We start from the raw sequence: 23,964 nt of genomic DNA on the forward strand, positions 1-23,964 counted from the left end.
TTTCCCCCTAAAGTCTTTTTAAATTAAGGTATATATACTGTATTTTTCTTTCTTAAGATGTAACACTATTGCACACTCAAACTACAGTATACTGGAAATAACACGCACTGGAAAACAAAAACATTCAGTAAACTTGCTTTATTTGTGACCTTTGGAATCGAACTCACAATATCTCTAAGGTATGCCCACATTTAAACTAAAATTGAGTCAAACTCCCATTTCTCACAGTTCAGTTCTCTATTAAAGTACTTTGGGGGGAGGGGGCATTTTTAGCTTTTCTAAGCAAAAAAACAAGTCAATCACAGAATGATCTTTTTTTTTTTTTTTTTTTTTTTTTAAGATTTCTTTCTTTATTCATGAGAGACACAGAGAGAGAGACAGCCAAAGACATAGGCAGAGGAAGAATCAGGCTCCTCGCAGAGAGCATGATGCAGGACTCAATCCTGGACTCCAGGATCATGACCTGAGCCAAAGGCAGCTTAATTGCTGAGCCACCGAGGTGTCCCAGAATGATCTTTATTAAAACAGGTGTAGAGTAACAGACAAAAACAAAATCATAAAAGTAGAAGACATAAGGGTTTTTGTTTGTTTTGCTTTAAATAATCTCATCATGGGGTACCTTTCCTTTTTAAAGCATGATGCAAAATCCAGAAACTATCAAAAAACTAATTTTGCTGCAAAGTTTTAAACTGGCTACAAAGGCATACAAAATAACATCAAGAAGCAAATTATTTTTTTTTTTTTTTTTTTTTTTTTTTTTTTTTTTTTTTAAGAAGCAAATTATAAAGGGAATAGTACTTTCAACACAGATAATTTCCACAAACAATTCAGGTGAAGAATGTAATGGGTTGAAAGAAATAACTCCTGAACAAATGGAAGGTTCACTCATAAAAGATTTGCAACATAAATTACAAACTAAAACTTTCCACAGATAAGACCAAAAAGGTTTGAAAATACAGTTTTGGGTTGAAATGGATATAGAAACAAAAGGCAACCTCCTTTTGTCTGAGAGCCAGTAAACTGGTATACCTCTACAGAAAACAAAATGTACATTCTCTTTAACCTAGAAATTCCTTTTATAGAAATTTATCCTACAGGTACACTTGCACTTGAGAGAAAGATACACTATTTTAACAGCAAAACATCAGGGGAGTGGGACACCTGAGTGACTTAGTGGTTGAGCGTCTGTCTTTGGCTCAGGGCATGATCCCAGGATCCAGGACTGGGTCCCACATTGGGCTCCCTGCATAGAGCCTGCTTCTCTCTCTGCCTGTCTATGCTTCTCTCTCATGAATAAATAAAATCTTTAAAACAAAACAAAAATCAGGGGAGAACAAGCAATGCACCAAAACAAATCCATTCAATAGAGTATTAGTTAATCATTAAAAGAAATGCAGCCCATTAAGAGAAAAAAAAAAAAAAAAAAACACAACACTAGAAATGTCTCCGGAAATAAGGGTAACAAAAGCAAAAATGAACTATTGGGACTTCATCAAGATAAAGCTTCTGCACAGCAAAGGAAACAATCAACAAAACTAAAAGCCAGTCTACAAAATGGGAAAACATGTTTGCCAATGACGTGTCTGATGAATAATTAGTATCCAAAACATATAAAGAACTTATCAAACTCAACACCCAAAAAAATAAATAATCCTGTTAAGAAATGGGCAGAAGACACGAATAGATATTTTTCCAAAGAAGACATACAAACAGAACAGACACATGAAAAGATGTCAACATCAATCATCAGGAAAATACAATCAAAACCACCATGAGATACCACCTCACTCACATCTGTCAAAATAGCTAAAATTAACAACTCAGGAAACAACAGATGTTGGTGAGGGTGCAGACATAGGGGAAACCCTCTCTTACACTGCTGATGGGAATGCAAAGTGGTGCAGCCGCTGTGGAAGACAGTGTGGAGGTTCCTCAAAAAGTTAAAAAGAGAACTACCTTATGATCCAGCAATTACACTACTAGATATTTATCCAAAGGATACAAAAATACTAATTTGAATGGGTACCTGTATCCTGATGTTCAGAGCAGCATTATCAACAATAGCCAAAATACGAGCCCAAGGTTCCATCAACTGATGAGTGGATAAAGATGTGGTATAATTATGTGTATATACACACACAAATACATACACAATTGAATATTACTTAGCCATAAAAAAGGAATTCTTGGGCGGCTCTGGTGGCGCAGCGATTTAGCGCTGCCTTCAGCCCAGGGCGTGGTCCTGGAGACCCAGGATCGAGTCCCACGTCGGGCTGTTTGCATGGAGCTGCTTCTCCCTCTGCCTGTGTCTCTGCCTCTCTTTGTGCCTCTCATGAGTAAATAAATAAAATCTTAAAAAAAAAAAAAAAAAAAAAGAATTCTTGCCATTTGCAATGATGTGGATGGAGCTGGAATATATTATGCTAAGGAAAGTAAATTAGAGAAAAACAAATACCATAACTTCATTTATATGAGGAATTTAGACAACAAAACAGACGAACACAGGAGAAGGGGAAAAAACAATACATAAGCAAGGTATAAGAAACTCTTAACTACAGAGAACGAACTGAGGTTGATAGGAGGTGGATGGGGAGATGGGCTAAATGGGTGACAGAGATTAAGGAGAGCTCTTGTTGTGATGACCACTGGGTGTTGTATGTTAAGTGATGAATCACTAAATTCTAAACCTGAAACCAATTTTATCATATATGTTAGCTAAAATGTCCTATGTTTCTTTGTATATGTGACTGAATCTGAAAGACATATAAGACACTCATGAGGGATCCCTGGGTGGCGCAGCGGTTTAGCGCCTACCTTTGGCCCAGGGCGCGATCCTGGAGACCCGGGATCGAATCCCACATCGGGCTCCCGGTGCATGGAGCCTGCTTCTCCCTCTGCCTGTGTCTCTGCCTCTCTGCCTCTCTCTCTCATGAATAAATAAATCAAATCTTTAAAAAATAAAAAATAAAAAAAAAATAAAAGAAACTCATGAGTGGTTACCTCTGAGAATGAGATCCACAGACAACAGAGGTTAGTGGGGGAGTAGGTCTACATTCTACTTACACTTTTTTCAATCGTGATCTATCAAATACATATACTTTTTTTTAAGGAAGGTTTTATACTCTATTCCTTCTCTGCTTCCCCATCTCGAAGTAATTTTGGCTTCACTTCAAAAGGAAAATTAAATTATCCCCTTTGCCACAATATGTGTGTACATGTAACTTTTCCAAAGGATGAGGCTTAAGAAATATGAAAATAATACACATTTCTCTTCTTGGGCCCACCTACCTATTATTCAGAAGTAGCTAGATCCTGTGTTGAACCATCTATTTTAAGCTACACCTATTTAAGTAGAACTATGCAACCAACAGCAGCTCATCAATTTCTAATCTACAGCACTGAAGTCTGAGAAATCAGTTCTAACTGGTGGCAAAGATGCTCATCACCATCATGGCTTACCACTTCAAGGCTGCAGACATCTTAGAAATATAATAATCAGATTAAGGAAGGACAGGATAAGACAACTGGGGAAAAAAAAGAATGTGTAATAGCAACAAAACAATGAATTAAAATTAATTTTTACAATGAATTATAAACTATCTTTTTATAAGGTTTTAAAGGTAGTAATTCTCTCCTTGCCAGAAAAATGTATATTTACAGCCCTTTATCTTTTATTCCACTGGAAAATGGAGACTTTTGTAGCACCTGGGTAGCTCATTCGGTTAAGTATGTGAACTTGATTTTGGCCCAGTTCATGATCTCAGGGTCGTGAGACTGAGCCCTGAGTTGGACTCTGCACTGGCCACAGAGCCTGCTAAAGACTCTCTGTCTCTCTCTTCTCCACTGCCCCCCCCCCCCCACATCTGCCCCTTCCCTCTGGCTCCACATCCACATGCATGCTCTTTCTCTCTCTAAAAATAAATAATGGAAAATTTTCCTTGAGATAATGATTTTCTACCACATTTCAGGAACGTAAAACTACTGAAAGAATGAGAAAACAAAACTGTAGAACATCTCAATAATAAAGTTCCTGGAATCATTTACCAGTGATCAAATGCCACCATTCAACAGTAAGACAATCCTCAGACACTAGGCTTCTTTGAGCTCTTCTTACAGAGATACAAAAGTAAATGTAACGCACCAAACAGATACTATTTTCTGCCAACAACATCAGGTCACCATATGCTTATTAATTAAATCACAATACCAATCTACACAGGTATGTGCAATTCACAACACAGAAAATCAGTTATCCTATTCAAATGTTAATGTATTTATATATATTTCCCACATGTTTTTTATCCTGAAACAGAACGGTACTTTACAAAGCTATTATGCAACAACTAAACTTAATACTCTTGCAGAGAAGCCCGAGGCATCTCACCTATCACTGCTAATTTATTAATTTGTTCTCTTTGCTATAAAGTTTCATGTTTTTCCAACATTAGAGTACCTTAAAACCAATCATAGCTTCAATTGGCAATCTATTTTAATCTAAGTATCTGAAAATAATCTTCAAGTAAATGCATTTAAACTTCAAATATGCAACTCACTATAAGCAGACTTTTTAGTCTAAACCATTTCCTATAATCTAGGACAAACGAATTTAACCAATAAAGAATATAATAACTAACCTATTATAACAACCTAAGTTTCTATTCTGCTAACCAAAACTAACAAAACCCAGGGAATAAATGAGCTGCAGACATCTACAAGTTATAAACTGTGAAATGTTCAAGATGCTCTAAATAATACACACAAAAACAGAGTACAAAGAAATTGGAAGGAGAGTTGAGTTACTTAGGATTAAGGATGTCTGGCATATATACAGAAGGCCTGAATTTAAAGTATGGAAAATGCAGGTTTGCTAAATTTGACAAGATTCACTGATGGGACATAGAGTCAGAATGTCAATGGACCTGAATGAGAATTACAACACTCCTGACAGAAAGATGAAAGGGTTCAAGAGCAGCAAACATAATACAGAGATGCTCACAGCAGGATGCAGAGGAAAAAAGGGACAGGCAGGGAACAGGGGCCTAGAAATAGCAAGTTGAGTTGAATTATTTCTACTTCAAGACCTGATGTCTCATGTAATTTTAGGAAGTTATTTTGCTCTGTTTGTTCAGTTAAAAGAAATGAAGCACAACTGCATAAAGTACCAATTAAACATATTAGCCTAATAACACTTTCCTTCCCTTTTTTTTCCTCCCTTGATTGTGATAAGAAATAGGCTCTTAACCTCTGAGGTCTCACTTATCTGATATCTGAAACAAAACTGCTTTTTGCAAAATTTTTCTAGGGCAAGAACCAAGACTTTCTATCGGGTTCTTAAAGGGAGTCAGTGACAAGAGTTTAAAAAATAATTTAAAAAAAATTAAGACTCCCTATAGGACCATTTCTTCTGGAAAACAGTGTGGAGGTTCCTCAATAAGTTAAAAATAGAGACTCCTGGGTGGCTCAGCAGTTAAGCATCTGCCTTCAGCTCAGGGCGTGATCCTGGGATCCCAGGTTCGAGTCCCACATCGGGCTCCTTGCATGGAGCCTGCTTCTCTCTCTGCCTATGTCTCTGCCAAACTCTTTCTGTGTCTCTCGTGAATAAATAAATAAAATCTTCAAAAAAAAAAAAAAAGTTAAAAATAGAGCTACGCTTAAGACCCAGCAGTTGTATACTATTGGGTATTTACCCAAAGATACAGATGTAGTGAAATGATAGGACACCTGCACCCCAGTGTTCATAGCAGCAGTGTCCACAATAGCCAAACGGTGGAAGAAACCACAATGTCCTTCAACAGATGAATTAATAAAGATGTGGTGTATGTGTGTGTGTATATATATATATATATATATATATATATATATACATACAGAGATACTGATACAGATATACACACACACACACACACACAGGAAAAGAATATTACTTAGCCATCAGAAAGGCTGAATACCTATCACATTGACATGGATGGAACAGGAGGATATTATGCTAAATGAAATAAGTCAATCAGAGAAAGATAATTATCATCTGGTTTCACTTATATGTGGAATATAAGAAATAGTGAAAGGGATCATAAGGGAAGGAGGGAAACTGAGTGGGGGAAAAATTAGAGAGGAAGACAAACCATGAGAGACTCCTAACTCTGGGAAACAAAAGGTTGTAGAAGGGTAGGTAGTTGGGGGGGGTGGGGTAACTAGGTGATGGGCATTATGGAGGGCACATGACAAATGAGCACTGGGTGTTATACTATATGCTGGCAAACTGAATTTAAATAAAATTTTTAAAAAAGAGAAGTCAGTCCTAGGCTAGACATTGTGAATATTAGTGAATTTTTAAAAAGGTAATGTTTTTCAATACTAAAGATAATACATTAAAAATTAAAAAATAAAGATTCCCTACAATCACTGCACAGAGAAAACTGCAAAACAACCCCGTGCCATTTCTTTCCCCAATCTTTCAACTTGTGTTGATCACTGGCATAGAAACCAAGTAGGAAAGAAAAGATACCTCTTGTGCTTAATTATGGAGTCCCCATCCTATACTTTCCCAGAGTTAGTTCAAGTTCAATCCTCTCTGACTTTAGGATTATAGGATGCTTACTATCCTTGAAGATCATGGAATAATTTTTAAAGCCCTAGATACAAAAATTTAGAAACTAAACTCTCCTGTGTATCATTTCATGACCTTCTTCCACACTCTAATGTATCAAATCCAAGACAAAGTGCCTTTTATTTTTTACTTAATTAGATGTTTAAGAAGCAACATAAGATCTACAAATATCTTCATTACTAAATTATTTTTAAGACATGCAATTTACCTGTTTGTGAAAAGGAGTGACTCAGGACTAGCACTAGAGTATCGAGATGGGAGAAGCCTAACCCAGCAATGAATAGGACCTGTGGCCCTTGGAACTTCCCTTTAAGTCTATCAAATCTATCAACTGTAAAGGACTAAAGACAAACCTGTTTCCTGTATTCACAAAGCACACTGTTCAATTCTCTTCTTGATCTGTGACTGAAGCATTTTTATATTATTTTGTATATTAATCACTGATTACCCGTTAATAATGGTGAAGGTGGAAACCCAGCTTTACAAAGTGTAAGGGCCACGACAGTAATAATTTTAAATTTTAAAATTAATTTCTCGATTCTTTACTCCATAGAGAAGTGGTACCTTTGATTTCATTTTGCTCCAGAGGAAACACATACCTTTAATCAAAATGTTAGCTACATGCATAGATGTCATGTAAAGAAGCTACTTTCTGAATATCAAAGAATATCCACTGAGCACCTACTATATACAGAGGCACTGGGGAATTTGAGGCATTAAAAATCGGTAGCATGAAAATCCATCTTTGTCTCCTAAGAGTACAATGCATTTTAAAGGGCAAGAGTGGTTCAAGAGAGAAAAACACAGGGCAGCAGTTATGGATGATATGAGCCATATGTAACATAAGGCCTCTCTGATCTCTGGATTTCTTGAGAGAAATTCCTCTGACAGTGGTCAGAAATGACTTTCTATGAGGGAGAATGTGATCTGGCCCTAGAAAAAAACGCAGAAATTATACAAAAAAGGACATTAGAGGGTGGTCTCCTGTATAGTGGAAATGGGTACTGTAAGTTCAGCAAATAATCGATAAAAGAGCTTGGCTAGAATAATGAAAAGTTCATGCAGAGAAGAGTTAAGGCTGGCAGGCTAAATATGAATGGCTATGAATGCCAGGAATTTGAGCTCTGTCTACAGGATAATGGTAAGCAATAGAAGAGTCGTTTGTTCTATGTTTAATTCTTTCGTTCTAAAATCAATATTTAATATTGCTGAATCAGCATGCATTTACAAATCATTGTGTACATGTAATAGTGTTTCTTTTTCCGCATTGAAGAAAACCTATCTTAAAATCAAACATGTGCCATAATCAGTGGGTTCTTAAAACCAACAAATACCAGGTTTGGAAGAAATGAATAAAAGTTCTGGAAGTTGGGGACACCTGGATGGCTCAGTGGTTGAGTGTCTGCCTTCTGCTGAGGTCCTGATCCCAGGGTCTGGAGATCAAGTCTTGCATCAGGCTCCCCACTGGGAACTTGCTTCTCCCTCTGCCGGTGTCTTTGCCCCTCTGTGTGTCTCTCATGAGTAAATAAAATCTTTTTAAAAATTAAAAGTTCTGGGAATTGAGGGGAGTGAGGCATTTTCAGGGAAATAGCAAAGACTCAGATTAAAGGCACTGCTCCAAAGAGATCCACGCACCAAGTGAGGGATGGCAGGTGGTAGGATGCACCGGATAAATGGAACAAACATAAGTTCAGCAGAGCATCCAGATTCAAGTGAAAGTTGGAAATGCTGGACTTAGAACTCTAGGATGAGATGACCACAGGGCAGAAAGAGTAAACTAAAACTCTACTTAGTATCTTATAAGCCAGGTCACACACCAAAACATACACAGACATCAAATACCAGTCTTAGGGCAGCCCCGGTGGCACAGCGGTTTAGCGCCACCTGCAGCCCAGGGCGTGATCCTGGAGACCCGGAATCGAGTCCCACATCAGGCTCCTTGCATGGAGCCTGCTTCTCTGCGTGCGTGCGTGTGTGTGTGTGTGTGTGTGTGTGTGTGTGTGTCTCATGAATAAATAAAATCTTAAAAAAAAAACACCAGTCTTAAAAACAACCTATTCATATACTTCATGAGAAACTGATAAAAACCAAAACCAACAATTTATGAAGACTCAAAAGCTTTACCTCCAAAATCCCTGACCTGTGACACAACAGTGATGTTCTGAATCCTCCCTTTGCCAATTTATTCCATTCCACTTCCCACGATGACTACCTGATTCTAAAGGTATTGCAGTATGTCCACCCTGCTGTACTTTTCAAGTCATTAAGCTAGAAGAGACCAGAAAAAAAACATTTGTAGGGGCACCTGGATGCCTCAGGTGGTTAAGGTCTGCCTTGGGCTCAGGTCATCATCTCAGGGTCCTGGGATCAAGCCTCACAGCTCAGCGGAGAGTCTGCTTCTCCCTCTTCCTATCCCTCTGTGCTCTCAATTTTTTTTTTAACTTAAAAAAAAAGAAAAAGAAAACACCAAAGGCATGCCAAAGTGTCTTAAGCCAAATTAATTTTCCACTCCTCCTTAGCCAAAGGTGAATGGAAATTCTGAAGTAAATTGACTTGTTTAAAAAAATATATATGGGGGGCTTCCTGGGTGGCTTAGTCTATTGAGCACCCCCCAACTCTTGATCTCAGCTCATGTCTTCTCAAGATCATTAGTTCAAGCCCCAAGTTGGGCTCCATGCTAGGGATGGAGACTACTTAAGGAAAAAAATATGAATATATACAAATACCTAGATGATCTTTATAAAAAATAATTCTTGGATCCTTTGACATACATAGTAAATAAATAAGTAAAGGTGGAGATAAGAGTCAACTACAGGTAGTTCTCAATTACTAAACCCATTGTACCTTGAAGGCACATTTATTTTTTCCCCACAAAGACAGTATTTTAAGTGGTGGTTGGACTTCTAACCACACAACCCACTATAAAATGACTACCTAAAATAGAGGTAAATTTGTACAAGTGCATGAAATATAACATTTTACAAGAATAAGTATTAAAATACTAATCAGAGATGCCTGCACTTAAAAAACAAAGACAGTTCAATCAGAATGAACAGAATTTGTAGTGAAGCTCAAGGAAAGGGGCTGTTTTGTGTTTTTTTATTTTTTTCTATGGTAGGCTGAGCACCTGACATGAAAACAATATGCTGTATAGGGACAGATGTGGAGCCTTAAAGGCCTATTAAGGACTTCCAAAGGTTAATCCTTACTATTTTCTTAAATCATTATTACAGTTGGAAGATCCACAAACCTGATCAGAGTTGTCTGGGATGCTTACAAAAGTGAACGAAGTACCGAAAAAAATGGAAGAGCTACAGCAAGAGACTCTAAAAAGGACCATCCTGTTCTGCAAAGTTGGCCAAAATAAGGACATTCACATGAAGCAGCAACAAGGGACATGGAACCACAGACTAGGAGCTTCTACTGAGGACACATTAAGAGGGGCTTAAAACAGGGACGCGTGGGGTGGCTCAGCAGTTGAGAGTCTACCTTCAGCTCTGGGCGTGATCCTGGAGTCCCAGGATTGAGTCCCACATTGGGCTCCCTGCATGGAGCGTCCTTCTCCCTCTGCCTGTGTTCTCTCATGAATAAATAATCTTTTTTTTTAAAGAGGCTTAAAACAAAATCACTTTCTTACTGTTTTGGTTTAGAATTATTTTACCTGTATGGCATCACTTCACTTAAAAGCATCCTGGTTTGCAAGAGAAACAAGTTTGAGTCTGGGAGGAATCCAGCAGTTATCAGTTTGCTTCAGGAAAAAGTGAGTATGATATTAGCTGGTATTTATTGAAGGTTTTGAGTACCAGATACTCTGGTATACAACCTTACACACATTCTCTGTTACTTTTTCCTAACAACTGTATCATATAGGTTTAAGTATTATGCCAATAACTTGCCTATAAAGTTAGGTAGAAGGTGAAAAAGAGAAGGTATGAATCCTCAGCAGCCAAATTCAAACTCTTAACCACTGCCCTTTATATCCCTACTCACAGTCTACTATTTTTCCTTTACAGGAAAGATGCCAATCTGTTGAGTTTTAAAAGACAAAGTACGATAAAAATATTTCACAAGGGGAAACTGAAAAAGGTTAAGAGGGGAGTTGTGCAGTTGGACAAGATGAAAAGAGAATGAAATTGTAATTCAATTTTGGAATTCCTTCCAGTTTTCATTTAGCAAATCCACAAACATGCTGAATACTTAAGGCAAGAAAGTCTAATTTCTAATTCATTTACATAATGTCTACCAAGATACATAAAATACTCTTATTTGAAATTTTAGGTCTCGGGATCCCTGGGTGGCGCAGCGGTTTGGCGCCTGCCTTTGGCCCAGGGCGCGATCCTGGAGACCCGGGATCGAATCCCACATCAGGCTCCCGGTGCATGGAGCCTGCTTCTCCCTCTGCCTGTGTCTCTGCCTCTCTCTCTCTCTGTATGACTGTCTCTCTGCCTCTCTCTCTCTCTGTATGACTACCATAAATAAATAAATTTAAAAAAAAAATGTTTGAAATTTTAGGTCTCATAAGATGCAATGTATAGAATAAAACCTGCTCAAGACCCAATCCCAAGGCCCTCCGAGGAGCCAGAGACCTTATAACAAATGATTTATAAAAGCAAGCCAGAGACCTTATAACAAATGATTTATAAAAGCAAGCATCTACACAGGTTTCTTTTTACGTTAATAAGGTTATCTATTCTAATTCTTCTATTTTAAATACTGCTCAAGTTAATTCTCACTCCTTTTTTTTTAAATTTTGTTGTTCTTAAGTAATCCCAACACCCATCATGAGGCTCAAACTTACAACCCCAAGATCAAGAGCTGCATACTCTACTGATGGAGCCAGCCAGGGACCTCTCACCCCCCTTCTTTTCTTAATTTTTCATTTCTTTAACCCAACTTGTCATAACCTTTTCATTTTCATTTAGCAACCCCAATACCAAAATTCACATCACGTAACAGAAAGAGGCAGAATTTCCAACTAAAAAAGAAGTTAACACACTTAACTGCCCTCCTCCCGTCTAGCCAGAAAAAATTTAGCTAATGAATTATTTATTTATTTTTAAAGATTTTATTTATTTATTCATGAGAGAGAAGAGAGAGAGGCAGAGACACCGGCAGAAGGAGAAGCAGGCTCCATGCAGGGAGACCGATGTGGGACTTGATCCCGGGACTCCAGGATCACACCCTGAGCCAAAGGCAGATGCTCAACCACTGAGCCACCCAGGCATCCCAAAGGAATTATTCAGTATTTTTAAAAGGAAAAGGAATATAATATTCACTATTATGGGCAAATTATTTAAATGTAAATAGAAGATGAAGGAGGTAGATTTCAGGTCTCAGCTAAGACCATACCAAATTCCCTAGCTCTGACACAGAGAGGAAAAAGCATTAAAAAATGTTTTGAGGAAAAAAAAGTTGTGAGGAGAAAAATCCTTTGAAGTAAAATACACATGTGAAAACTTTTGAGGAAAATAATCTCACTTTCGAAACCAACTCACTCGTGGCAAACTCATACAGAATTTACAACAGAATATTTAAATATCAATATAACATTTATTCTTCCTGTGATTATAGAAAATTTTTATAAATGATTTTTTTAAGAGAGACTTTTTAAAGATTTATTTACTTATTTGAGAGACAGCAGAGAGAGCACAAGCAAGGTAAGGGGCAGAGGGAGAGGGAGAAGCAGACTCCCCACTAAGCAGAGAGCCCGATGAGAGGCTCAATCCCACAACTCAGATTATAACTTGAACCGAAGGCAGGCAACCAAATGAGCTACCCAGGTGCCCCAGAGAGAAAGAATCTTAAGCAGGCTCCACACCCAGCAGAGAGCCAACATGGGGTTGGATCTCAGGGTCGTGAGATCACGACTTGAGCCAAAATCAATAACAAGCTCAACCAACTGAGTCTCCCAGAAGCCCCTATAAATGATTCTTTTAAGAATCATTGTATTAAATCATGTATTAAAATGATGTATTAATCATGTATTAAAAAAATAGAAAGACATGTATTATGTCTCACATCAGAGCTTCATGTGTCATATATGCAGGCACAGATTTATTAATCTTGCCTCCTTTGGGATTACCATGTTCTCTAATTACAACACTGTTGTTAATTACAGTATATATCCATATAGTATATGTACATAATCAGGGTTTTCCAAGAAAAAAAGAATCAGCTTAACCAGCTTAATGCTTTTGTCCAGTGGTGAGACATTGACCAATTATTTCAATTTGCCAATATTTATTAGTTAGCTTCTCTCCCTTTCTAGAGCAAAGATGGTCCCAATGGTTAAGAGAGCAGGATAGAATCAGTCAGGCTTGGATTTGAATCCACTTACATGCCAGATGTTATCTTACACAAACTTATCTGATCTCTTTGAACCTGTTTCCTCTACTGTAAAATCCCTACCTCTTAGTTTGATAAGGAGATTAACATTAAAAGTTCACATTTACCAAGGATTTCCTGGGTACACAGCACTGTTCTAAGTAGTGACATAAAACCTATTTCTAAAGGCAGCAGTATTCTCTCACTTTACAGAAGCAGCTGCTAAGGAAGTAAAAGAATTAGGTAGGCCCATATTCACAAAGCTATCAGGTGGAGTCAAGACTCAACACTCAAACACTACCTCTTAACTCCTATCTACACACTAATTGAAATTATTTGAAGACTTCAGCACAGTGCTTGAGCCACAGGAAGCATTCAATAAAGGTTACTCTGATGACTGAAAATCAAAACCTCACATACTTAACTACACACAGGTCCCTCTAGTCATGGACCCATTGGTGTCAGTAAAGAGAAGAGACACACCTCGGTAAGAAGGTATAAAGAGGAAGAAAAGCTTAAATAAATAATTTTAGTAACTAACCATTTGCTTTGTAAATGTAACTTCAAGTTATCAAAAACTGATGGAAAAGCATTTTTAATACTAGAAACCATAGTGAAATATACCAAAGGTTGGGGGGAGGGAAACAACACCTTCCAGAACAGGTAATGAACAAAGCAAAGCCAAAAGAACAAACTTAACAACAAGAAGAAACACTTCTGTCCTCTTCTAATACCCTCTGCAACCAAAAAATTAACTAGGACTTTTTCAAAGCCTAGAAAACTGTAGCAAAATTAGAAGTGCTGCGATCCGAACAGTCAGCTTACAGCAGGGACCTAAATCTAGATACAAGCACATTAAACAAATGGCTCAGGTCCCAACACTTGCCATATTGTACCTGTGACCTACCCTAGGGATCCTTTTTTGTTTGTTTAAAGGTCTTATTTATTCATGAGAGATGCAGAGAGGTAGAGACATAGCAGGGGGGAGAAGCAGGCTCCCTATGAGGAGCCTGATGTGGGACTTGATCTGGACCCAGGATCATGCCCTGAGCCACCCAAGCGTCCCTACCCTGGGGATCCTTAACCTCTAACTTTGGTCTTACCTCGGACACTGAGACCAAGGACAGTTAATGACAGCGCTAAGGTCAAGCCACTAGTATCAGAATTTGGACAAAAATACAGAATTTTCTGAGCCACATTCAGTAAATTTTCTTTCCCTAAGCACTAACCAACAATAGTGTAGTTAGAGCTTCTTAAAAAAAGTGCCTCAAAAACAAAACAAAACGAAACAAAACAAAACCCTTACCTCAACTAATTCCTAGCTGCAGGCTGCTTTGGTAACCAATTGTATTTAAAACTACTCCTGAAGAAAATGACCAGTTTTGTTTATCACTGTAGTTTCCCTATACTTATGCTACCTGAATGAACTATATTTATTGAATAAACTAAGCCCTTAGCCATCACCCTCAAAGTTAAAAATAAAACCTCCCATCATTAAATGAACTTCATACATTTATCCTTAAAACCATCCTCCAGCCTATCAGCCTATTTTTATTTCACAGCCTATACTATAAAACCTTTACCACAGTATGAACAGTTTATCATATGCAATTATAACTACATAAAATTTAAAATTCAGCTGGGTATCTATCCACTCTTCATTTCAATTTAGGTACTGGTCTTAGGGTCATGGGATGGAGCCCCGCCGCCTGCACCATGCTCAGCAGGAAGTCTGCTTGGGATTCTCTTACTCTCCCCCTGACCCTCACACACTCTTTTTCTAAAATATAGTCTTTAAAAAAATAAAAATGAAATTCAAGGACCAGCATAAAAAGGCAATTTTCTACATTTACGAAACATCACAAAATTTTCCAGCTTTTTGCTAATGAATCGTTCTGTGCTTCTGTGGAGCTTTAATAACTTACTCTGTGTTAAGGCTACTTACAGTCCAATACAAGAGGCTTGCAAGGCCAAGCTTCAATTTCTATCAAAAAAAAAAAAAAAAATAGCACCAAGAACTATTAGTCTTCATTGCATTCTCTTAGCATTGCAACTTTAATTTTCTCCCATCAACAAGTGAGGGAACTGGACAGAATCAGAGGGAGCAGGGCCTATTAAAGAGTGAAAAGAGCCACAGTAAACTTTCCATTACAAAAAAGTAAGCACACGGGCATTTAACCATCAGTGGAAGGCCACCTTTTGCTTTCACTTCCCACTTCCAGCAGTATTCCATAGTCAATGAGGTCAAATAAAGCAATGGATAAGTGAGACTGATTATAAAGTTCATGTGAAGATTTGGAGGGTGAAGATTGCTAATTCAAACAATTGTTATGTTTGACAAACCAAACCTCACCTCCCACTCACATTGTCCCTTCTACCCCCCCCCAACACACACCCTTGAACTCCCATTGGTCAACTGTTTGTCCGAGTTGGCCTTGTTTTAGCAAAAAGGAAACATGCCTGATTTCAAGTCTGTGAACTATCTGGTGGACTTAAACAGCAAGCAGACAAAGCACCACAAATAAATCAGCTATCGTGAAGGCTGCTGCTATCCTGCCACCAGCCTCCACATTTCTGCATTATAGATGCGCTAACCTTAAAAGATTTATCTTTTCTATACTTCTCTTTCTTCAGTGATGTGAAAAACGGCCAAGTTTATTTGGGCACAGGAATGAAGAAGATGATCAGTACCTAAGTCACTGTTTTCACACAGCCTCTACCTTTCAAGTCTTTGGTCCTAACTTTCAAGGATGCCACAAAATTCACTCAGCTTCATTATTCCTCAACTGTGTTTACACTATTTTTATGGGAATATACAGGCATATCACCTCTCTCAACTGCAACTACATTACAGCCTTACTGAGTCTGCTTCTACTATTTATACCAAATCATGGGTCACGGCACATCGTCCAATCAAAGACAACCATCCTTGGGCTCACACAAGACTGATTTCTCTAATATATATATTTGGGATGTCAGTGTTGCTCCAGAGGTTTTATAATTTTAATTTTCCAGAAAAATTATGAAAATCATAATTGGGAGGAGAGATGGTGAGCATTCTTTCTAGAGCTTCCTGCCCCTTATGTTAAATAACCTCAGAAGTCAGCAGTCATTTACAGCCGAGTCTTTTTTTTTTTTTTTTTTTTTGTTTTTTGAAATCTACAATAGTCACACAGAGAGAGAGAGAGGTAGAGGGAGAAGCAGGCTCCATGCACCGGGAGCCCGACGTGGGATTCGATCCCGGGTCTCCAGGATCACGCCCTGGGCCAAAGGCAGGCGCCAAACCGCTGCGCCACCCAGGGATCCCACAGCCAAGTCATTTTAACAATACAAGGAAAATGGCAACTGGGCACTCTAGTCTAACATAAACTCATGCTTGCATACCTTGGCAATCTCTTCTGTAACACAACATGAGATTCTGTCCCAGACCATGCCTATCATAACTAATTTGAAATTAAACAAACAGGTTATCTTAAAAGCCATTATTGAACTGACTCATTCTCAGGAGACTGACATCCCTTCTAATGTCTTCACAGAAACAAGGCAGGGCAGAAAAGGCACATGTTTGGATTCAGACAAACCTACATTTGAATCTGTTTGATTTCGTCTTAGCTGTTTAAGGTTGGCCAAATCCAACATCTTTAAGTTTCAACTTTTGTTTCAGTAATATAGGTATAAAATTTATCTGGGGGCATCTGAGTGGCTCAGCCAGTTGGTCAAGTGGCTGCCTCCGGCTCAGGTCACGATTCCAGGGTCCTGAGATGGAGCCCCATATCAGGCTCCCTACTCTGCAAGGAGCCTGCTTCTCCTTTTCCCTCTGCCTGCCGCTCCCCCTGCTTGTGCTTTGTCAAATAATAAAATCTCAAAAAAATACCCAAAACACCATTTACCTGAAAAGAGAGTGGGCGAATGAAAAGAGATAGTAAACATGAAACACCAATACTTAAGTAGTGCCAATAAATATTAGTTCCATTCCCTAAAAAAAAAAAAAAAAAAAAAAAATGCTGAGGTGAAAACAAACTCTGGAGAATCCTCATTACAGGAAAGAAAAGAACACTTTCTGGAAGCCCCCTTTTATACTCGCCACTTTGTTAAGCACCTTTTCATAATGTCCTACTTAAATCTCCATCTTAAGTTTCTTCCCCCTTTTCAAAAGGTTAAGCAGGCCGCTGAAGTGGTGAGTTCTATCTGGAAACCAGGTCTTTCTAACTCCAAACACTAGGTAGGCTGTGTCTACAGCATGCCTTACATGGCTACTTACAAACATACAAGCTGCTCTCAGTGTTTGTTTGTTGGCTGTTTTTTTACTAGACATAAGTTAAAACCAACTGGGAAGAAGTTAGCTTAACAGTTGTATAAATAAATTCCAAGAACACTGTTTTAGATCTTAAGACTACCACCATACTTAAGGTTTACTATCTAAAGGACCATAACCATTTCAACGATAGTTGTCCTTATACAGAAACCATTATTTACAAAATCCAGGTCATCAAAGTAAGTAAGCCATGGTATGGGTCACTCATGCACATACATTATATAATATAATCCTCAGCTCTGATCAACAACTAAGACTACTGCTGAAAACATTCAAAGAGGCCTTGGTGGCACTTGATTCATTCAGGGATGGATTGAGTACTTGGTAAATAAATAGCACTCCTTAGAGCAAATCCTTGTGAAAATCCAAAACAAACCTACCATGTAATAAATTCTAAGATTAAGGCCCAAAGTAGCACACAACCTTACAATTCCTATATTATCTAAAAATTTATCAGTGGGGCACCTGGGTGGCTCAGGTTAAGCACCTGACTTGCATTTCGGCTCATGTCACAATCTACTGGGTTGTGGGATCCAACCCCCTGTCAGGATCCTCCCTCAGCAGAGTTGGCTTGATTCTCTCCCCTTGCCCCTCCCTCCTCGCTCTCAAAATAAATAAATCATTAAAAATATTTAATAAACATAACAATATTTATAATAATATTTAAAACATCTTAAAGGTTTTAAAATAAAAAGTTCTCATTATTATTATATGAATTATAGCTCCTCAAACTATCATTTCCAGTCAGTTGACAAAATTTGTGAATCATTAACAAAAATGTTTAGCAGAAAACGAAGTCTTTTATTCAATATTTCACAAAACAAAGACATAGAAGTACTTCTTATAACCCCATATTAAATCATAAGTGTATTCTAAAACTTAAGCTCCAATAGAGATATGCCCAAAGTTTACAAAGCAAATGATACACAATTATGGTTTTAAAGTTCTTTTTGAAGAACATCTTAAAGAATTTGATAAAAGGCTCTCTCCAAAAACGCATATAAAATTAGCATTTTAGTTTATGGCACCCCATTAAAATCCAACTATAGCTCCCCTCAATTTATAAGGAATTCCCAAACCCAAATAAAGACCCCTTATTTAGGAACACCTGCGTAGCTCAGTGGTTGAGTGCCTGCCTTCGGCTCAGGGTGTGATCCTGGAGTCCTGGGAGCGAGTCCCACATCGGGCTCCCCACATGGAGCCCGCTTCTCCCTCTGCCTGCGTCTCTGCCTTTCTCTGTCTCTCATGAAGAAATAAATAAATAAAATCTTAAAAAAAAAAAGACCCCTTATTTAGAAAGTTATTTACAGTTTTAAAAGATTTTACTCTCAGTTTCTAAATGCCATGGTCCCTTATGCAGAATTTACATTTATCAGTTTATAAAATTCTATGTACCCACAACTTTAAATCAAAAAGACTCTTCTTCTGGTTAAATTCTTCTAACGCTGGGGGGCGGGGGAAGGTGCGTGGATGGTTCGGTCAATAAGTGTCTGACTTTAGCTAAATTCATGATGTCAGAGTCCTGAGAAGTCAGGCTCCACACTCTACTGGGAGTCAGTCCACTTCTCCCTCTCACCCTCTGCGCACACCCCCACTCTAGCATGCTACCCTTGCTTAAGCGCTGGCACTCTCTCTCTGATAAAGTATTTTAAAAACTAAATACTTGTAACGCTAAAAGGCAACAACAAAAATAAAAACACTTCTGGCCTTGGTCCACAAATCCTAAAGAGTGCTGACAAGATGTATGGCCCTGAACTAGGGATGGCAAAGAGAATTCCAAGATACTGTCAAGGCCAGTGACCTTGAGAAGTTTACAATCTAGTTGTACAGTCTGTTCTACTTTAAAAAAACAAAAACAAAAACAAAAACAAAAAACAAGGGCAGCCTGGGTGGCTCAGCGGTTTAGCGCCGCCTTTGGGCCAGGGTGTGATCCTGGAGACCCGGGATCAAGTCCCACGTTGGGCTCCCTGCATGGAGCCTGCTTCTCCCTCTGCTTCTGTGTGTCTCTCATGAATAAATAAAACTTTTAAAAATAAATAAATAAATAACCTCCCTTCCACAATTGACTGACCATTTTGAACAAAAACAGGTGTGGTCTTTAAGCTGAACTCTTTAGATAGGAAAAAGAATGGGGGGAGGGGCAAAAATTGAACGAGAAATTAAAGGAAAAACAATCAAGACTAAATTTTCTAAGTAACATATACCTCAGAATGTTTGATTTATCAGATACACCTGGCTTGAACACCTATAGCCACTTCCACAAATTAAGTCAACTGCAGAACTGGGAAAAAAAACAGTAAATTACATATGACTACTAAATATAATAAATAGCACAAAAATGACAATTTCTTAAATATCTTACGTAAAAAAAGTTACTGCAAACTATTACAATAGTAAAAAATTTAAGCAGCTAAGGAACAACAAAAAAACATGCTGGCATGCTCTTACACTCCAATTATCCTGCCCACAGCAGACATTACTAATTAATCATACCACCCTTTCTCCCCAGAGCTTCATTTCTTTCAATATAAACTTAATCTATTTGTTGTCTTGGTATTTTTCAAAAACCATTCGAATCAACAAAATGAAGCACCAACAATTTATATATATAAAATTTCCAATGAATTTATAATAAACTTCATTTGAGTGATCTTTCAAAACACAAAATACTCCTTAAATTTTTAAATTTCTTTGTGTTAAAGAGAATGCAGTATCATGGTCAATATAACCTTAATTAGGAAAAGATCGTCTTTTTAAAAAAATGTAACCCTCCACCCCCATGAAAGAGTTCCAGAAACTGTAATTAACTATTCTTTGGCAATTTTCATTTTTTTACCCTATTTGAACAGGTAAAAATTACTTTTTCTGAATGTCAATGAAATTAAAACTAAACAAGTCTACATCATTTATATAAGATATAAAGTTTAGGCGTGCCTGGGTGGCTCAGTAAGTGGGTTAAGCATCTGCCTTCCTCTAAGGGCTCCATCCCAGGGGGATGAAGCCCCGCCCTCCTCAGGCGTTCTGCTCTGCAGGGAATCTGCTTCTCTCCCTCTCCCACCGCCTCCTCCCAAACCCCAGCTTGTGTGCACCCGCTCTCTCAAGCAAGTAAAATCTTAAAAAATAAAATAAAATATAAAGCTTAACAAACAAGTATAAGAGAAAGAAGTACTAGTTTTGTCCACGCAGTTAAAAAAGAAATACAGGTCGGAACGCCTGGGTGGCTCAGTGGCTGAGCGTCTGCCTCCGGCTCAGGAGCCCACTTCTCCCTCTGCCTGTGTCTCTGCCTCTCATGAACAAATAAAATCATTTTAAAAACCTTAAAAAAAAAAAAAAAAAAAAAAGGAAAAAAACACAGGTCAGTATTAACAAAACTCAAAAGAGAATGAGAATGTACATGACCATTTAAAATTTGTCATTTCCGGGATCCCTGGGTGGCGCAGCGGTTTGGCGCCTGCCTTTGGCCCAGGGCGCGATCCTGGAGACCCGGGATCGAATCCCACATCGGGCTCCCGGTGCATGGAGCCTGCTTCTCCCTCGGCCTATGTCTCTGCCTCTCTCTCTCTCTCTGTGACTATCATAAATAAATAAAAATTGAAAAAAAAATTAAAAAAATAAAAATAAAATTTGTCATTTCCTTTCAAAATGAATTAAAGTAGAACACAGACTCCAAAAGTAGATGATAAAGAAGGAAATAAAAACCGATCCCTAGAACTCTCTGATCACATTACTTGGTGGGTGTTACTTGATGGGTGACACTTAGCACAAAGTAAACTGGAAGGAGTGAAAACCAGGAAATTGTCAGAGAGCACTGTAGGTAAGGGAGAAAAATTTTTTTTTCCTAAGTCCCCAAATTTAGCAATGAAAAATATGTACTATTCCATGTAGAAACCAGGAAGGTACTAACTTCCTAGCCTTTATAGCAGGATTCAAGTATTCAATAAACACAGGCAAGGCTAACAGGACAACACAATGTCAGGAATATAAACACCATAAAAACGGGCATTTCCCCACCCTACCTCTAACCTCAACTGGTACCAGTACTAAAAATAATAGCTTTCAGGAAGTATCTGTAGTGCCCATTAGGGAAAACTAAAGTATATATTTTTCAAGATATTTTTATTTTTAAGTAATCTCTACACCCAATGTGGGGCTCAAATTCACAACCCCAAGGTAAAGAGTTGCATGCTCTCTCGACTGAGCCAGCCGGGTGACCCAAAAACTAAAATGTATTTTAAAATACTTTTTTAGTACAGTTCCTTCATCAGAAGCTGTTAGGACTGACCTCAAATTATGCATATCCTACAAATTAGAGCCGTCCTCATGCATACCCATGCAGACCTTTTCCATTATTTCCTGTAATTTCAAGTGTAAGATACTCTGAATAAGCTTTATACTACTTTTACAAGTACAAAAGTAAAAGCATTCCTGCCCAAGACCTTTTTCATCCCTAAAACAGGAGTTAAGCAGCCAGCTCTAAAGACTTGAGACTATGCATAAACCTTTAAAAATTTCAGCATCCCACTGAGAGTTGGTGCTTCTTCATTTCGACAAGCCGCTCATTTGAAGGAAAATGAATTTAAAATTTGCCTAAGTTGACAAACTACAAATGGAAATTAGAAAAAAAAAAAAAAAAAGACCGACTTCATTCTCTAGTACAAACTATTCTGAATAAATGGAGAGGACATCAAAAAAGTAGGATTACTATATGGGCAGTCATTGCTGGAAAAGAGGCAAAAAGAGAAAGGATCGCTGAATGTCTCTGGGACGCCTTTTTTTTTTCTGAGTGGCTTTAATCTACTTCCAGCACTGAGTAGTAAACACGTCCCTTGTGCTACAGAACCTATCTGATCTATGGGAAGAGGAATTCCAAAGACTTATGCAAGTTCCTTTGGGGAATGTCACGGTTTTCCCACCACTGAAAGTAAGGGGTAGATCGGTAAGGAACCCGCCGTCTTCCTCTTGCCCGGTAGAACAAGTTTCCCAAACGCTCCGAGCCCGGGCCGAGGCGCCAGCCTCCAGCAGCGAGTAACGAGGAGCAGGGAGGTGCAGCCCAGCCTGGGTTCTTACCTCCTGGATGCGCTTCCGGGCCCGCTGAAGCACTTCTTCGTAGCCCTTCTGCCGCAGCTCGCTCAGGCTTTCGTAATACTCCTCGGGATCGTCGGTCTCGGTGAAAAGCACCTGGGACAGGATCTTCCAGCCGCAGGTGTCCAGGCCGTGGCCCAGGTAGACCTGGAGCTGGTAACACAGAGTGTCGATCTCCTGCTCGGTCATCTCTGGGGCGCCCCCGAACAGCACGGTCCACATGCCAGAGGGCTCCTCGGGGAACACGGGCAGGCACTGCTCCAGCTGCGAGTTCACCGAGCACAGCTGCTGGTGCACAGCGCGCAGGTCCTGGAAGGAGAAGAGCCCGGCCCAGCTGCACTCCTCGGCCGGGGACTCCAGCTCGGCGCCGGAGGGCGGCTGCTCTGCGTCCGAGAGCGCCAGGGCCGCCGGGGCCACCTCGTCCTCCCTCACCATTTCCAGCACCTCTATCTCCTCGGAGACCGCCCCGCAGGCGCTCACGACTCGCACCGAGGACACCGGGGCCTCCCTGGGCGCCGGCGGGGCTGCCGGCGGGGCTGCCTCGGCCGCGTCCCTGCCTTCGGGGCCCCTGCGGGCCGGCCCGCTCTGGGCGCGCCCCGGGCTCCTGAGGGGGCTCTCCGCCCCTCTGCCGGCCGCACAGCGCAGCAACGGGTCGCTCCGAGGGCCGCGCGCGCTCCGCGGGGAGCCGCCGTCCGCCCAGGCCGGGCTCCTCCGGGGCCCGGGGCTCCTGCCCGGAGTCCCAGAGGCGGCGGCCTCGAGCCGGCCCCTGCCGGCTGGGCTGCCCGGCCCGCGGGCCCCGTCGGGCGCTGGCGCTGCGGGCTCGGCGCCCCCTCGCGCCCCCGCCTGCTCCCGGGAGCCGCTCCTCTGCCTCTGGGCCGTCCGGTTGTGGCAGGTTATGGCAAACTTGCCCTCGATCTCGTTCCAGGCCACAATGAAGACGAACTTGTGCTTCTCGCGCTCGTCGAACACATGCGGCCGCACGGCCACCCAGTCCGACTCGAGCGTCTCCTCCAGCGCGAACGACATGGTGGCCGCGGGGGAGGCGCCGCTGGCCTGCCCGCCCGAGGGCTCCCCGGCTGGCTGCACCGCGCCCCCCGCTCACCCCCGCCGGGCGCCTTCGGCCATCTTAGCGCGCCGGCCGGCTCCCTCGCCTCGCTCGCCCGGGGCTCCGCGCTCCAAGCCGCCGCGCTCCTTTGTGGCAGCGGCGCGCGGTGAAGACAATACGCGTCCCCGGAGCAGGTAGTTCACATGGTCACGTGCGGCTGGATCTGTTTACAAGCCCGGCGCTGCCGCAGCGCCTCGCGCGGGTCCCGACCGCCCCCAGCGCGAGGCCGCGGCGCTGCGTCTGCGGCTCTCGGAAGGCGACGAGCGGCCCCGCGGGGCCGGGGCCGGCGATGTGCGCGCCTCCGCCGCTCGCCCGGGCCGAGCTCCCCGCCCCTCCTCCCCCTCCTCCGCTGCCCGACCGCCGCGAGCCGGCCTGACGGAGAGACGCGTCTCCCAAACTCCGAGCCTCAGGAGCGCCACAATGTTGCCATTTGGCTGCTGACGTCGGCTGCTCCACGAGGGACGTAAACACGGGCACGTGCCGCACGCTGGTGACGCGGCGGCGCGGCGGCAGCGCGCACACCCCGCCCCC

The 23,964-nt window shown here is 40.7% G+C and overlaps 1 protein-coding gene across 2 annotated transcripts in view; it reads right to left on the minus strand.

Moving 5' to 3' along the window:
* JMY (junction mediating and regulatory protein, p53 cofactor) overlaps positions 1-23,704 on the minus strand; it is a 104,695-nt gene extending 80,991 nt beyond the window's left edge. The window contains exon 1 of one of the 2 annotated variants that reach the window (XR_012015479.1): positions 22,314-23,704. Coding sequence is in view for 1 of the 2 variants with exons in the window: in XM_072793803.1 (XP_072649904.1) it covers positions 22,314-23,354 (1,041 nt within the window). In the remaining variant the exon portion in view is untranslated. The remainder of the gene's footprint in view (positions 1-22,313) is intronic. The other variant, XM_072793803.1, reaches the window with a different exon arrangement.
* Positions 23,705-23,964: the final 260 nt, after the last annotated feature.

This window comes from Canis lupus, chromosome 2 (genome assembly GCF_048164855.1).
Source record: "Canis lupus baileyi chromosome 2, mCanLup2.hap1, whole genome shotgun sequence".
NCBI lineage: Eukaryota > Metazoa > Chordata > Mammalia > Carnivora > Canidae > Canis > Canis lupus.